Source organism: Tetrao urogallus (genome assembly GCF_951394365.1).
Source record: "Tetrao urogallus genome assembly, chromosome: 5".
Classification (NCBI taxonomy): domain Eukaryota; kingdom Metazoa; phylum Chordata; class Aves; order Galliformes; family Phasianidae; genus Tetrao; species Tetrao urogallus.
In genome coordinates, this window is record NC_136818.1 from 36,705,056 (window position 1) to 36,721,033 (window position 15,978).

At 36.2% G+C, this 15,978-nt stretch overlaps 1 protein-coding gene across 3 annotated transcripts in view; it reads right to left on the reverse strand.

Moving 5' to 3' along the window:
* Positions 1 to 15,978, reverse strand: part of CCSER2 (coiled-coil serine rich protein 2) — a gene marked incomplete at both ends in the record, with an annotated part of 50,585 nt that overhangs the window by 17,724 nt on the left and 16,883 nt on the right. For all 3 annotated transcript variants that reach the window (XM_079536109.1, XM_079536111.1, XM_079536110.1), the window contains 5 exons: positions 3,192 to 3,290; positions 4,413 to 4,499; positions 5,422 to 5,508; positions 14,440 to 14,635; positions 15,296 to 15,458. In XM_079536109.1, coding sequence (XP_079392235.1) covers positions 3,192 to 3,290; positions 4,413 to 4,499; positions 5,422 to 5,508; positions 14,440 to 14,635; positions 15,296 to 15,458 — 632 coding nt within the window. The remainder of the gene's footprint in view (positions 1 to 3,191; positions 3,291 to 4,412; positions 4,500 to 5,421; positions 5,509 to 14,439; positions 14,636 to 15,295; positions 15,459 to 15,978) is intronic.

Here is a 15,978-nt window from a genome sequence, read left to right on the forward strand (position 1 = left end):
TTCACCAACACTGAATTGTTCAGGCAAATTTATATTCAGTATGTTCTTCAAGGCTTTATTTACTTCTATTTTTCATCACAACTAAAGAAGAGGCACATATTGACTAGAAGTGAATTAATTAAATGAGATCCATATAAAGTCCTTCCAGAAACGTCACGATCCAGCTCTGTCAGTCAATAATTGCAGAAGACTTTACTCTTGAGGATAGCTAACCAAAAATAATGGCTCCCCCTAATTTATCACTGACTGTACAGACAATAAAACTACAGAATGTAGTTTTGAGCAGGACACTACATGGAAAACATCTATGTAACAGAGGGTGGCTGGGCAACAGATAGCTAACTATCAAATCTCAATCGCTCAGCTTTCAAAATGAGTTTGAAGAGTAAACCTAAATTTATATAGCTTACATTTACATACATGTTTATCTTTGAATAGGTAGAAAAAACCCGAAAGCTACTTTCACAAAACTGTGGTCGCAGATAAATTCATTACTACATCAGGATGGGCCATTTTCAAGAAACGTAGAAAGAAACAAAAACATCTGTGAAAGAATACGATTAATGATACTTACAAGTCTATTAATTAGGGAAACCATAATGCTAGCAAGATTATTAGCTATTTTAAACAGAGACTAAACTTGGAATAACTTGCATATAGTTTTTACATTCCTGAGATCTCTTAATAGCTAATTTCCACTCTCAGTATTGTCTAGTTCATTCTGGTGTCCATTCTTTATGAAATACTACATTAAGTACAAATACGAAGTACTTTCTGACACAGCAAATTATAGTATGTACAAGGACTTGTGTCTCATGAATTGAATTATAGTATCAGTTTTGCTAGAATTTCTGAATAAAGTTACACCAATGTAACTGAAGTAACTTCTGATATTTGACATCATATAAAGTAACTGGCAGGTCAGAGCTTAGAAAGAAACAAAACAGTTTTGTTTTGAATATCAACTTCGCTAATTATTAATACACTTAAAGATACAAAAAGCTTATGCCTCTGATTTCTACATCTACTACAAAAAATTCAATTATAATTTCATTTTTAAAACCATAGCCTATACAAAACCTTCATAGTTTCCATAAACAATATCCATTTGTGATTTAAATCATGTTTAGATGCAATGAACCTGTTTTGTTGTGTTGTTGTTGTTTTTTTTTTTTTTTTTTTTACCACCTGGCTGTGTTTTTTTTTGTTGTTTTTTTTTTTTGTTTTTTGTTTTTTTTAACCAGCCTGCACCCTCAGTTCAAGCCTATTATTTTAAAATGAACAAAATGTTAATAGAGCAAAAAAAAATTTAAGACTCTTTCTTCTAGTGAGAATACATTTTTGTCACCTGTCTCCTGCTATTTGCTTTTACTGTATTCATCCCTCAAGAAAATGCAGTCTTTTGTTTCTTCTTTCTACTGCAAGTGACAATGTCATTGAGTTCCAGATCAACAATGACTTCGTGCCAAGGCTTGCTATATTTATACTGTATATTTAGCCAGAAGATAAAGCAAACACTGTGCCCCAAACTTTGAGCTGTATGATTTACAAGTAACAGTTCCTGAAAAGCAGCTTATATTGCGTAAGTTTGTGCATACATGTGTACGTACATACACACACGCCCTCAGCCATGAACATAGCATGGGTTATGTTATTTTTCTTTTAATCTATAGACATTCTCCCTTACAACCTGACGATTTCTGTATGGCAATGAAGTGTCTTTCTGAACAAAAGTACTGAACTTTGAAGAAGACACATACTTCTATCTGACCAAAGAGATAATTGGGCCTACTGAATGCTCTTAGCTGAAATACTAACCTGCCTCTTCCATCCTTCATCTCCCGATATCTTGGTCTCAACAATTAACGCTACAGATTGCTCAAATTAAAGCTTTTGCACCTAGCAATTAACTTCTAATAGTTACTAATCTGATTCTGAATTTATACAGAAAATTAGATAAGGAAAAAAAGACCAAGGAAACAACAATAGCCACTAACTCAGCAACAGTATCAGTATGGAAAAACATCACATGCATGTCACCATACATGAAACTAAATCTTGGGAAAAAAACATGAGCTCAAGAGCTCCAAAGGTACAGGAGAACAGAAATGAATGGGATGAGCATCAAGGACATTCCATGTGCTTAGTGGAAAAACAGAGGTGCCACAAAAAGAAAAAAAAAAAAGAGAGCCACTTAAGGTTATGCTTCGTTTACCCTGGGTTCTAATCACACAACAGAAGGTTGGAAAGCATGGTCTCAATGGAAAAGAAGATTCACTAGGAAGTGGCGAGCATGCCATAAGGTGGCATTTCTACCCTAGCACTAGATATTTAGAATAGTTTTAGACGGGCGGCAAGGTTGATTCATCTTAATTACAATTTGGTATCAAAAAACTTATGGCAGGGTAAAAGGAAGCTGAAGAGTCTAACCCATTTTTAATCTTGTAAAGATGATTTTTCAGGATTCTCTATCTAAAGTAGTACCTGAAGACCAATCTGTAGACTACTTGCTGGCGATTGATAAAAGCCTTGTTCATCATTCAGAAAAAAACTGTTCCCATAAAATAAAAATGTTGTCTCCCCCCACCAACATTCCGTCTGAAGTATTCCCTTACAGTTATACTGAGAATGCAATAACTTTGTATGTGGCAGCAGTATTTCTATGCAACAACGTATGAGAACAAAGATGTCCTCTGTCAAGCTGACATTCATCCAACATTTTTTTTTAATTTGACCATTTCTCCAAATATGTGATTGTGAAGAAATTAAGTAACTTTCGTTGCTTACATCTAGGGACTTAAGGTTAGAATATGCTGTTACTTTTCCTCAGATGCACACACAGAAATAATTAAACTTCAAACAAAACCAACTTCAAAATGAAGATAAGAAAATGCCTTAATGTATGGTTAGATATACAGCTTGGGTTGAATATGACACAAATGTTCAAAAGATGATTAAGGAGAGAATTCTGAAGTTTAATTACATATATTAAAATAAATGTTTGTAATTATTTTTTTCAAACATGATTAGGTCTGCAAAAGAATGTTTAAGCTAAGCACAGCAGTAAGAACATACAGATTAAAAAAAACTAATAAACAGCATACATAATCTCTTAAGTATGGCAAACTCGTGCATATGCACTAACTATAAAATTGAGGAATGAAACTCAAAAAGTCACAAATTCTACTCACAGAACTCCTCCTCCAGGAAGTTTGTGTGAATTTATCCGCATACACGCACTTCGCCACTGTGGGTTTTTGGCTGTCCTTCTGGCAATTACATCTACTGGCCTTAAACACCCCCCAAGAAAGAAAATGGAGAACTATTAGAAAATAGCTAATTAAGATTGTTGGAAAGCACCATTCCGACCCAGCACCTAATACCTGCTGGCAGTATTTGGTTACTGTGTCTATTATGCACTGATAAAAATGAAGTACTGGTCCCTGTGTTAGTTTGCTTATCAAACAATTTGCTCCCCTGGATTGTTCCTCTTTCTGAGGAAAGCACTTGGAAGATTTGTCATATATATGCATATGCACCTAAAAACAGTAACTGCACATATCATGATGAATGGCTACATAACAGCACATACAAAATCTTTACTGCATATTAGCATATGCAAAGAGATGAAATTGGAACAACATTGTAGAGGTTTCTGCTCTTTAACAAAGGAAGTTACATGGCAACTACTACAAAATTTGTTATAAAATGAACAATTCATACCCCATGTCAGTCTTGCACATTCTGTGATGCAAGTCTGTTTCACTATCAATAACTGAAAAAGTATGTGTAGGTATTTGAAAGCAATGATAAGAATACAGTATCATTTGTCATGGAAAATGCATGGACTGCACAGGAAATTCGAAGAAAAAGTTATTCCCATGTGCCATGTTCTTAGAAAAGCCAAAACACACTTAAGTGGGTTCATACACTCCCTCCCTCTGTGCTATTCCTCCATGTTTTTGATTGAGACTGAGTTGAGACAATCAGTTTGAAGTAAACTTAAAAAGTAATTTATCTTAAGTAACTTTAGTAAATGGCTTGAAAATGTGACTACTTTGTAGTGGACTAGTTTGACAGAAGCCAATGCAGAAATACACAGGGCAAAATCCAAAATTAGTCTAGAACAGGAGTAAAAAGTGAATGGCTATATGATACTTTTGCTTAAGAATGTTTGCTCGTCTGAACCTGATCTGTAAGTTTCCCCTGGTTTCAGAGCAACACCTTGTATTTATTTGCTCAATATTAAAAAAAATACAAATCATGACTGGCCTCCTGAATGAAAGACCCCCTCAGAAAAGGGTAAAAACTACAAGGTTATCCCTTTTAAAGTCTTCATAAGAAATACCTATTCACTTTGCACTCTGCAGTGCTTCCTTAGGATTTTGTTAAGCATTAAAAATTATACTTACCAGTTGATGCTCTAATTGGTTGATTGTTTCATCCTTCTTCTTCAATTCATCTTTAAGCTGCCTGATCTCATTCAATAAGTCTTCTGTCTACAAAAAGCATTAGGCAATATGAGTTTTTCCCTAAGGGCCACAATCTAAATCAACAGCTCTATAGGACATACAGCAGAGATTCATGGAGCCCTAGCAGTAACATTAGCACAATCTTTCTTCATCTTATTTGCATGGTGAGATGTGGTAAGGAGTACACCTTATGAACAAAGAAACTTGAAGTCTTTTAAAAAAAATAAATAAATAAAAATTAGCCAACTCACTAAATTTGCAGCCTGTAAGTAAATCATCTGCAGTTTTGATGTTCTGATGATGACTCATCTGTTGTATGAAAAGGTAGGATCACAGAGAAAAAAGCCCTAACCATCAAACACTACCTCTAGTGGTACTTGCATTAGTAGTATTAGACCATCTAAGGAACATGGAATACAAGCCAACAGAAAATCAAAGTACATAATTATAGTATTATTATGCTTCAAAGGAAACTTGGCCTTTTCTAACTTTAACAGTTAACAAATAGTGAGAAAAATCTTTCAGACGTTACTCTAAAGCTGATAATTCCCAGGACTGCTACTAACATAGAAAAGCAAAGTTATTTTAACTACCTAACTGTACTGCCATTTGCGAGTATTTTAGAAGGTCGAATAAACCATTCCACTTAAAGAAAACTCAGATAGTCTATACATATAGCCAAGGAGGTTGTGGATGCCCCATCCCTGGAGGCATTCAAGGCCAGGCTGGATGTGGCTCTGGGCACCTGGTCTGGTGGTTGGTGATCCTGCACATGGCGGGAGGTTGAAACCAGATGATCATTCTGGTCCTTCTCAACCCAAGCCATTCTATGATTCTATGATACACACATATCTGGTAGGTTTTAATAGATAGAAGAAGCACTACTTTACAAGACAAATACAAACAAGTTTGTATCCCTTATTCTGAGGAGTAAATCGGTGCCATTTACCTTAAAATAAGTTGACTCAGGTTCTTGTGGTTCTGGACTTGATGGTATCGAATGTGAGATGTCCTGGAGCGACACATTCTCATCATTCTGACAGAGAACAAGAACAAACTGTCAAAGTATTTGCTTAAATAACCCCTTTTCAAAGATATAAATACATCATCTCTCTGAAAGGCCTGTTACAGCACCTGAAGTCCCTCCCTGTTAGTTCTCCTGTTTTCCTTTCTCTGATACAAAAGCCTGCTTTGCAGCAGTGCATGTATACTGCCCAGAGCCATGAACAACCTCTCCTCACAAAGTAGCTGCAGCTATGTCAAAACATCGATTTTGTGCAAAAATTGGCCATCGTATTCAAATGCTTTAAATCAGGATGAAATAGTGATGCTGTGCCATTTTAAAAGCTTCATTTCCTTTAGATCCTTTCAAATATGTCTAAGTAACACCAAAATATGCAGCCAAGATACTTCAGCTAAATGTTCTTCATTAAAAGTAGTAACATTTACTACTGTGCAAGCAAATACAAAATTATTTCATGGTCACAAGAACTAAATAACAATTAGAAAAAACTATTAGTGTGAAAAAGCACTCTTTCCTCTTCTCGTTCTGAAACTAATCACAATAAGGAGAAATGCAAAAACCAGCAATGATATCAAAGGATAATTTTACTTGGATATATTGCGAAGCACTGACACTAAGAGCACATCCACAGGAAATACAAAACACATACATGATCACCTGTCTGAAACCACTGCAAGTCTGAGCCAGCAAGTCCTCCCTCAAAAATCACCAAAATAAAACTGCAGCTCAAATACTAAAGATCGACTGTGAGGAAAAAAAAAAATAGTCCTATTTATGCCCTTTAAGGTATATGTTTCAGCCTTCCAACATGCACTTTAATTCAATCCACAAGCAGCTGTGTGCCCCTGGGCAGACCACCAGCAGGAGACAGACTGATGAAGTAATTTGGAGCAGTAATTTGCAATATATAGTTCTACAGCATTTTGAAATATTTTTCATTATTTTGCACAGTAATATCTTAAAGAACCTTACTTCATCCCAAACTTCTCTAAAATGCTAAAGTAAGGGAGCAACAATAAAAAACATTGATAAAATTTGTCAACTTTAAATAACTACTTAAATTACTACACACAGAAAAAAATATAATCAGTGTCACAGTTGGAACTGTGAAGGATTCATTATATGGGAATGGGAAAATATAAAGCAAAATAAATGTACAAAGCCTCACAGCGTTTAAAGCTCTACAGCTGGTATTTGTAGAATACCAATACAATGCACAAAACTGGACAAATAGGATGTTCTACAGCAGCAGATTATGACCCCAATGCAAACAGCGTAAGTCACACATTCTCTAGCAGTTCAAGCACTCACACCCTACACTGCACCTGATGCTCACCAGCAAAGCAAGAGCCAAGTCCATCTGCACCAATCCCCTTTCCCCTGTTCTAATCATTTTATTACATACCATAATCTCAGTGCAAGTGGGAAAGAACACAAATCTAACACCATCACTGTGTACCCCATTGTGAACACATATTGGACTAATCTGTGCAGATCTCCTTGTTTTGCTTTTTTCCTCAATTGTGTTGCAAAAACAAGAAAGGAGAAAGAAAGCAGTATGAATAAGGCGGCTTTCCAAGTACCTGAAAAAGGGCAGGAATTAGAACAAAGAAGAATTTGCAAAACAGTGTAACTGGTTTAATGCATGTTATTTTTGGTTGCCTAGAAATCATGCACCAAGACATCAACTTTGGGAAACTCGGACAGAACATATCACTTCAAACCCTAGGTTTGTGATACAGTTAAAAACCTTACACCTTGCAGTTACCTATAAAAGCTTCTAAGCTGATGCTTTTAACTCAACTGGATGCTTTTGTTTGACTTTGTTTTGCTTTTTGTTTTGTTTGTGTTTGTATGGCATTATTTTGTGCTCAGGTTTTGGGTTTTTTTGTTTTGTTTTGTTTTTACAATAGTAGAATACATAATTCAGTATACCATGAATTTGCATTGAGAACAGTTGAACTAATTTCATTTGTGCCAAACATGGACAATGAATGCAAAAAACAGCAAAACAGCAACTCAAGATGGCTTATTAAGCATATCAAAATCAAATGCTTACCAAGCATACTGACAAACAAGCTGTAACTTAAAACAAGCAAGGATAAAACATTTTAATTTCCTTAGCAGAAAACTGCTTTTGTGAAACAGCAGCATTGGGGAGAAAAGAAATAGCAATGTTTGTTACTATTTCCCAGATTTAAGGCTGCAATATCAATTAAAACATCAAACAATACATTCTAACTTTCTTGTTGGTTATAATCAAACAGTACTTCCATTGTAGGCATGAGGCTAAGAGACTAACGCTGTACATGTTGACACATTTAGCCATGTAAGGAGAGTCTTTAGCTAGAGATTCATTTTCATAACCTGAAATATGTATCTATATATTTAATCAAGCTGGTTCTCAAGTAGCAATCAAGCAATTGACAATCAATGCAGGTGTCAGATTACACCTTTTGCTTGATATTTCCTCAGCAATCTATTTGAATCTGCAGTGGTTTTCAGTTCAGTCACATTTACTGGAAATTTCTCACTATTTCAGTCAACAGCAGCATCCACTGCAGCATGTGCCCAGTTTTGGGTGGTCCCTGTGCAACAAACTGGGGGTAACCACAAGCTTTGAGAAGTGTCTGAAAGTGGTTTACAGAATTAGAGCTGGAAGTCTGCAGCTGGAAACTTACAAAATACAACAGCAAGATTTAGAAAATCATCCCAAACTTATTAACAATGACTTAAAGGAAACAGGTTGAGGGAGTGGGAAAAAACACCCACACAAACTCCCTATAATCACTGAGCATTCAAAACAAAGTTGGTCCTGAAAAAAAAAAAATTACCCCTGTTTTTTTGAAAACTGATGTCAACAGATGTTACAGCATTCCTACAACATCTGTAACATTTTAGTATTTCTCTGCACTATCTTCCATGCAGGTTTTTTTTTCAGCTAAATGTACATGTAAGATCACAGGTAGAACTTCTGAAAGAATACCCTTCTCTCTTGTGTTCTAGAAGACAACTCCTACATTGACTCACAGAAAAATAAGCTCAAACCTTGAAGGCCATAGCTTTCATTACACTGACATATTTTGGATTCTTCTATTAAGTAGTAAACTCTATTCATTAGAAGCAAATTAATTTTCAGTTATTATCTTGTGGGTCCTTACAATGTAAGCTGTGTTTTCAACATGCAGGATTTTAAAAAAAATATACTGCCAGGAACATAATTTCAAGTGGAGAATTTTTTGAGCACTGTAACAACTACAGCTCATGAAAAAGCTGAAAAATAACAAAGTTTTCAAGGCTTTTTAGGCTGTTGATTCTCAAGCAGATTACAGAAAGAGTCCAAGTTTCCTGCACTACAAAATGATCACTTGAGTAGCTTCATTTGCTAGTTCAGCATTATTGTAAATAAGCCAACAGAAAACTGTTCATCAAGTAGAGGGTGCTATTTGCCTGCTTACCACTTGACATTTTAATGTGCATTTGACTTTGGTTTCATTGAAATATTACCACGAACGTCACAGTTTCAATTGTCTATCACCAAACACTGTTAAAACAACAGCCCAATAGATAGTAACCAACAGTCTGAAGCTACGACATGCCTTTTTTTTTTTTTGCTGTGTTGCCTATTTCTTTAGCTCTCCTTGTTTTTAAGGGTTTTAGTAAAAAATCAGGACTAAAGAAGAACAAACAAAATCCACCTAACCAAACACATCTCCATAGCACCACATTTCCCCTTTCTCTTGAGTGCATTCCTACTTCACAAATCATCAGTAGCCTGAACCCTTATTTCAAATTCCATAATTTAGCACCAGTTATTTAACAAAGTGGGTCAGTGAGGAAGGTAGCTTTTAGCTCAGACAGCACACAGGAACAGCCAACTGGCAGGCTGTAGACAAATCCACCCACCATCCCCTTTCTGGGACTAGCAAGCACCTGCACTAAGCTGTGTTTTATCCACAGAGAATTCCATACAGGCAGGACATGGTGGCAGGAGCATCTGCAACTAGAAACTGTGGTTAGGGAAATACACTGCTGCTCAAGTTTTCTAGCAGTCTAAGCAAATAATTCACTTGCCTTCATCTAGTGTTTTACTGGCCAAATTCAAAAAGATTACAAAGGACTATTTACAGAACTGGCCTTGTGAATTCCCATCAGTAGTTGCGCAGAGTTAAAGAGCATGCTGCATCTAAACCACATCAACAAACTCCCTATCCAGCTAATGTGAAATATCCTGTAACACCCAAAACTGCACCAGCACTAACTAACTTCAAGACAGACTCCTAATCACTGAGTGAGGCACAGCCCTGAACTTAAGCTGATTTATAAGCCTTAGCCACATTATTCTGTAGTTTGCTCAGACCTTGTCAACGTAGGGACACACATTTTATCTTCCTCAGTGCAACAATTTCCACTTTGCTTCCACTGTCAAAATTTTCTTCTCATGTTGGCTGCACAGTAAAACAATTATTTTTATTTATTTTACAATTACACACATTCTGCCCTATCTTATTCACTCTCTCGTTGGCTACTGATTTTCCCAGGCTTCTAATTTATTCTAATTTACTTCATTTCTGACTTGTCATTCTCTTTTGGTAGCTCCTCTTTAAATGTCACTCAATTCCTTCAAATCACTGAGCTCAAGTCACTGTGTTTCATTAAAAGTACTGACAGTCTAACCATCCAGTATTAGTCAGCTTATTGATCACCTTTTTACTGCACTTAATCACACTGCAGAGTAATTGAACACTTCAAGTTAATTCAGGCTCTGAAGCTCGCCTTCCCTTACTTTCTCAAACTTCAGCTCCCCATATTCATTTTCTTTGTTTTAATTCAGTTCCTGCTTGAGTAAGTGCAAGGTCCTGACTATTTCTTCTGTCTGTGCTTCCATCATGTCTCAGAAAGAGCGAGGAAAACTAAATTAGTAGTGCTGCATTTTGTACTGTATTCAAAGTATAGCAGATTCCTATCGGTACTCGTTTTTCTACAGAGCACTAAATTCCAACTAATTTTTCCCAGTATAAACCAAGACCTTATTCTGTTAATGCCATTAGTCCTCCATTTTCCACTGAAGCAAAAAGTAATGATTTAGAGGAGAGTCAGCAGATGAGCATTTGGACAGATCCTATAAGATTCACTTGCCAGCTGGAAAAATCTGCTATGTAATACAGATGGTGCATTCTGAAAGTAATTTGTGTGAAAGGTTTCTGCATATATAACAAGACATTCTCAAGTAATTGTACATTTCTGTTCTACTGTTATTACTAATGGCTAGGCATGATTAAGTTCCCTTCATATTAGTAACAACAAGTTGCAGGACTACGTAACAGCTAATCACCACCCATTCCTAATATACAGCACAACCCTACAGCAATACACAGCAGATATTTCCAGTGTCCCACATTGTTGGTTTGTTGTTTTTTGGTTTTTTTTTTTTTTTTTTCCCCAGCTATCACTTAGCTTACAGTTTCAAAATACACAAAACCAGAAGACAAACAATGACAGTCTTCAGAACATTCTGCAGTTCCCCTACTGGGTAGTAACAGAGAAATAATAACTACGTTCCTATGACAGTAGCATCTTTCAGCTAGGAATTTACTCCAGAAAACAGCCAACTTCAGAAAACAGCATAGCAAAATATTAGTTAACTACTTGTTTCCTCCTCTAGATGAAGCAAAATCCATTACAGTTCTTAACTCCATCTGAAGATGGTTTTAAACTGCCAGTGTGTAATATAAGGTGAGTTACTACATAGTATTTTGACAGAGGAAGGATTTATTTCATGGACTTTTTAAATTACACAATGTAAGACTGCATTTAAAGTTGACTTTCAAAAGTGTCCATGCTAGTAAAAGTTACTGAAATCATGATTAAAATTTAACATCTCTGTTTTTCTCTCTGAAAATTTAACAACCACTGAGCAACTGCACACATGCAGTTCAGACGTCATTATATTCCTAAAAAGTGAAACTTCCAATTAAAAAATTAAAGATGCACCCAGAAAGAGTGCACTTAGTTGCTGACTTAAATACACAACTGTCAAATCCAGCCGAGGTTAATCAGTGAGGCAAACTATCTCATGGTTAAGAAAAAAATAAAACCACCACCACAGTTACAAGTTATACACAACAAAGAGAAGCCTTTGTATTTATTTTATCAATTAAGTCTGTAGCTGTCTGGTTTTCAGGACTGCTGTGACAAAGGAAAATATCTCTGACAGATCTCACCAGAATCAAAGGGAACACAATTATATACTTTAAAGGAACTCAAGTGACTTACGGGTTTAATCCCTCAGCAAAAATATACTGGCACACTTGGAAATTTTACACCAGACTTCCTTTCCCCATTCACACTTGCTCATACAGTTGAAACATTCATATCTGACATATTACAACAAGTATTTGTTACAATTACAGCATATGACAACAAGTATTTGAAAAACAAAATTTCTTTTCCATTAACGAAAGCTACATTGAAAAGAAACATTTTCATAAGCCTACACACACTTCATGTTTTAGTCCTCCTTGAAATACAAGTGCTTATTTGAGATAAGACAAGGTGGGGAGCATCACTGCTGCTGTTTCTGAGAGGAATTATACAGAGGATGGTCAGCCCTTACCTATCAAAGGCTCCAGTGCACCTGGAGTGAGACAATTAAGGAAGCAGTGGCATATTACTTCTGTAGCCTCAATCTAGAGCAGCAAGTTTAAGAAATTGAGGAAGAAGCAAGCTACCTTTAAGATCAAAGTAAAGCATATTTACTATTAGGCACACAAATGAAGTACCTTAGCCATTATTTAAGAGGCTTTAAATTCTAGATGCCACTTACTACTAGTCACTGACTGCTTACAACAGAAAGTTAGTGATTCAGTTAAGTTTTACGTAGGAACATGTGCCAGCAGCTCAACATCTTCCTGCAAATAATTAAACTGCATTTAGTGCAAGAAGGTACATTGTTCCCTCTGTGTAAGTCCATACAACATAACTGCAAAATTACAGAAGTTCACAATTAGCACAGTAAAGATTTCCAAAAAATCTGCATAAAATAAACCCCCCAATTGGTACTTCAGTGTTTTAAGATAGAATGATAGCAGCACGTGAGAAGCAAGCAGACAGCATGTGAACTGCTGGCATTGCTATCCTGGTAACAAAGAGTTCAGACAAGGCTCAACTGCTCTAACTCCTTATTCTTGCAGGCAGAATGCTGAACACAACATGAAACCATGTTGATGCAGCTCTGTTATTTAAAGATACTCTAAATATGGCAATATGAACTACAGTCACAGCAATGAATGCAGAACAGCACGAGTCTCTCCAGGAGCCTCCTAGGTATACGTTTGTTATGCACTATGCTCTGTAGTACGGCATACCACAGTTTATCACTTGTATAACAACTTCAAATACAACTTTAAGAAAAAAAAATTTCTCACACCTGAGATCTGAATATAGCTCTACTCCCACCCCAATTAGAAACATTCCTAAAATCAAATCTAGAAACGTAACGTTTGCACATTTCATACCATAGATGCCACCTTTAAGAACTTTTGCTTCCTTTACTAAAGCATGCACTTGAGAGGAGCTCTGACTTCATCTTGCTTTTCTACACACCATAAGATTGCCACATGACCCAAACTGAGTTCTAGTCCTTGATCAGTGCTCAGTTGGAGAACAATTACACAAACTTTATTCATAATCAAGGGGGAAAAAATATGCAAAGCTTTTAGTGCTCTTATTACAAAACTAACTTTTACAGCAACAGTGGTAGAAATCAAACTTTTGGCAAAAGCAGCAGCAGATTAAGAATGTACAAGTTAGGAATAACTAATTTCTAAGTTTGTTTTTGTTTTTAAACAAGATGACTTGTCACTTTACTGAGAAGCCTATTATAAATTAGACCAAGACTTCAAATACAGTACTCTGCAAGGCCCCATGCTATTTGGCTCTAACTTGCACACCTTTACACATTGAACTTCAAGCACACATCATTTGCCTAGTTGTTTCATTATCCTTGTGTTAAAGGCATTAAGAGCTCTGGCTAAGAAGTCCTCTGCTACCTCGTACACTCATCACACGCTTGAGGCTGTTGGAAAGCACAGCCTATGCTGCCTGCTGCTCCGACACGAGGCCCTAAGAACACATCCTCCCTAACGCTGTTATTTTTTGTACAATTGTACCCCTGATTTCATCACTGGAAAAACATCTCTAGCATTCCTGGTTACCATGGGAAGGAAATGCTCACATTTCTCAAAGGCAGAGTCATAACCTCCCATTAGCCTCACGACTGAGTTGCTTTTTGTTTTGCAGTGTTTTACTTTTAAGGCACAAGTTTCTTTTTGTTATATTGTGCTGTTAAGAGAAAAACTGCAATAAACAAAGAAAATATCACACATTCTTCAGTGCTAACAGGTAAATGGGTCCAAAAGATTCTCAGTCAAGCAGAGGTGAAATGAAAAAGCTCTAAAAATTTATGACAACACATAGGTAAGGTTAAGTTTCAGTACTTCCAAAAGAGCTGACCTAGCAGGACTTGCAGAGCTTCCTGCTGAAATAGCAATGATTAAAAGAGTGAAGAACACAAAGCTTTTTTCATGATTATTATTAAAAGAAAAAGCTACTACCACTGAACAAATTTGCATTTGCCAAGTCAATATGATTGATTTATTTTTTTTTTTATTCCTAGCTTTTCAGGATCTTATTAAACAAAAGACTGTCTTCATATCTACTGATTAATTTCCCATTATTTCCACAGAGAAGCAGAATACCAGTATTTTTGTATTCAGTAAAGTGCTGAAATGTCAGAAAAGTGCTACTTTAAAATATGAAAAGTGTATGCTTTCTTAAACACTGTAAAAATCAATGTGTGCAGAAAATGGCAGTCTAATAGGACCAGCTGACCAGCCCATCTGGGCTGTACATATTGGCTTTCATTCCATTTAAGCAGCTCACCTGGTGCAGTAATCTCTTCAGTTTCAATAACTGAGTTTTCACAGCTGTGCAGTCTTGGACCATGTGCCGAAGTGTCATCTCATCCAGCATCACAGTATTCTCCGGTAAGCTCACCAGCTGTCTAGGAGCCTGGTAAAAATTTGGTGTGCCATAGCTTTCAAAGTGACCAACAGAAGACTCTAGGTAGCTTGATTCCCTGATAAAAATAAACATATATCTATTTATACATATATTTATATATAGATGCACACACACACACACACACACACACACACACACACACACAGAAGGCTAACAAACTAGAGCTAGGGAGCATTTAGTAACACAAACTTATGTAACATGGGCTATATTTATGTGCTGTAGTATACAAATGAAAAAAAGAATCAGAAAATGCCAGTGCTTTTTCATTTTCCTTCCCACTCGCATAAATCTCTCACAGGCTAACAACTACAGGACCCTAAAACCACTTGGCTCATCACAATTTCTACAAGTTCATTTATGCAAGCTAGCCTACAAGATCTATAGGACTAAATTTATTTTAAAAATGAAGTAAAAAACTGTCCACACTTGAAACATGAAATTAACATGACACTAATTTTCACACAGATACAGTAATTTAAGCAAGCATTTACAGTACCCTGTGAAGACAAATAACAAACCACACTTCCAAGTAGGTTCCAGCTCAAGTTAAAACATTCTCATTTCAATTAGCTGAGTTTCACAAAGAAATCATTACAAACCTCAGTGGTGCTATCACTTCGGCATACTATCCACAGACACTACCCAGAATCACTTGACATTCTTTAGTGACAAAAGAGATTTCTCAAAACAGGAAGAGAAAAGAAAAATCCTTTACCTGTTCAAATCATTTTTACCATGAATATAGTGCTCAGTATGACCAAGATGATAGTGATCTTGTGCATTCCACCGCTGCTGTGGTGCTCTTTTCCAGAATCCTTCCTGATGTTGCCTAGCATTTCTGTCTTGTCTATCATAACGGCTCATATTTTCACATTCATCTGCAGGGAAAAGAAATTAGAAAAATATATAGAATTTGTTCTCCAGAATCATGTAAATAAAATGTTTACTACCTGCTGATAGCAGATGCAGTGCTTTTCTTCCCCCCCCTCCCAAGAACAGTCAAGCAGATCTCTGTAATGAGGTTGGGATTTTACTAGCATACAAAACTTTTAAGAAGAAAAAGAGTAACCTGTGGCAGAATTCGAGGTCAGCCTTTAAAGTATTTCGGGTCTAAGAAAATCATTTGAAGGAAATAGGGCTACAGGAATGGGAAAAAGTATCCAAATAATCTGAGGGAACATATTCCTCTCTTATAGACAGTATCTTCAGTTTTTTAAGAAGTTATAACAACTGACAAACAGAAATATGGTTATTTTAGAAAAAGGTCACTACTTTGTTACAGAACAAAACAATTACTTAATATGCCTACGTATCGCATTCTAGAAACTCCTCTGTTTCTACTTGAAAGAATTTTAAACTTTAGTTACCAGGACAATAAGCACAATTTAAAACAAGCAA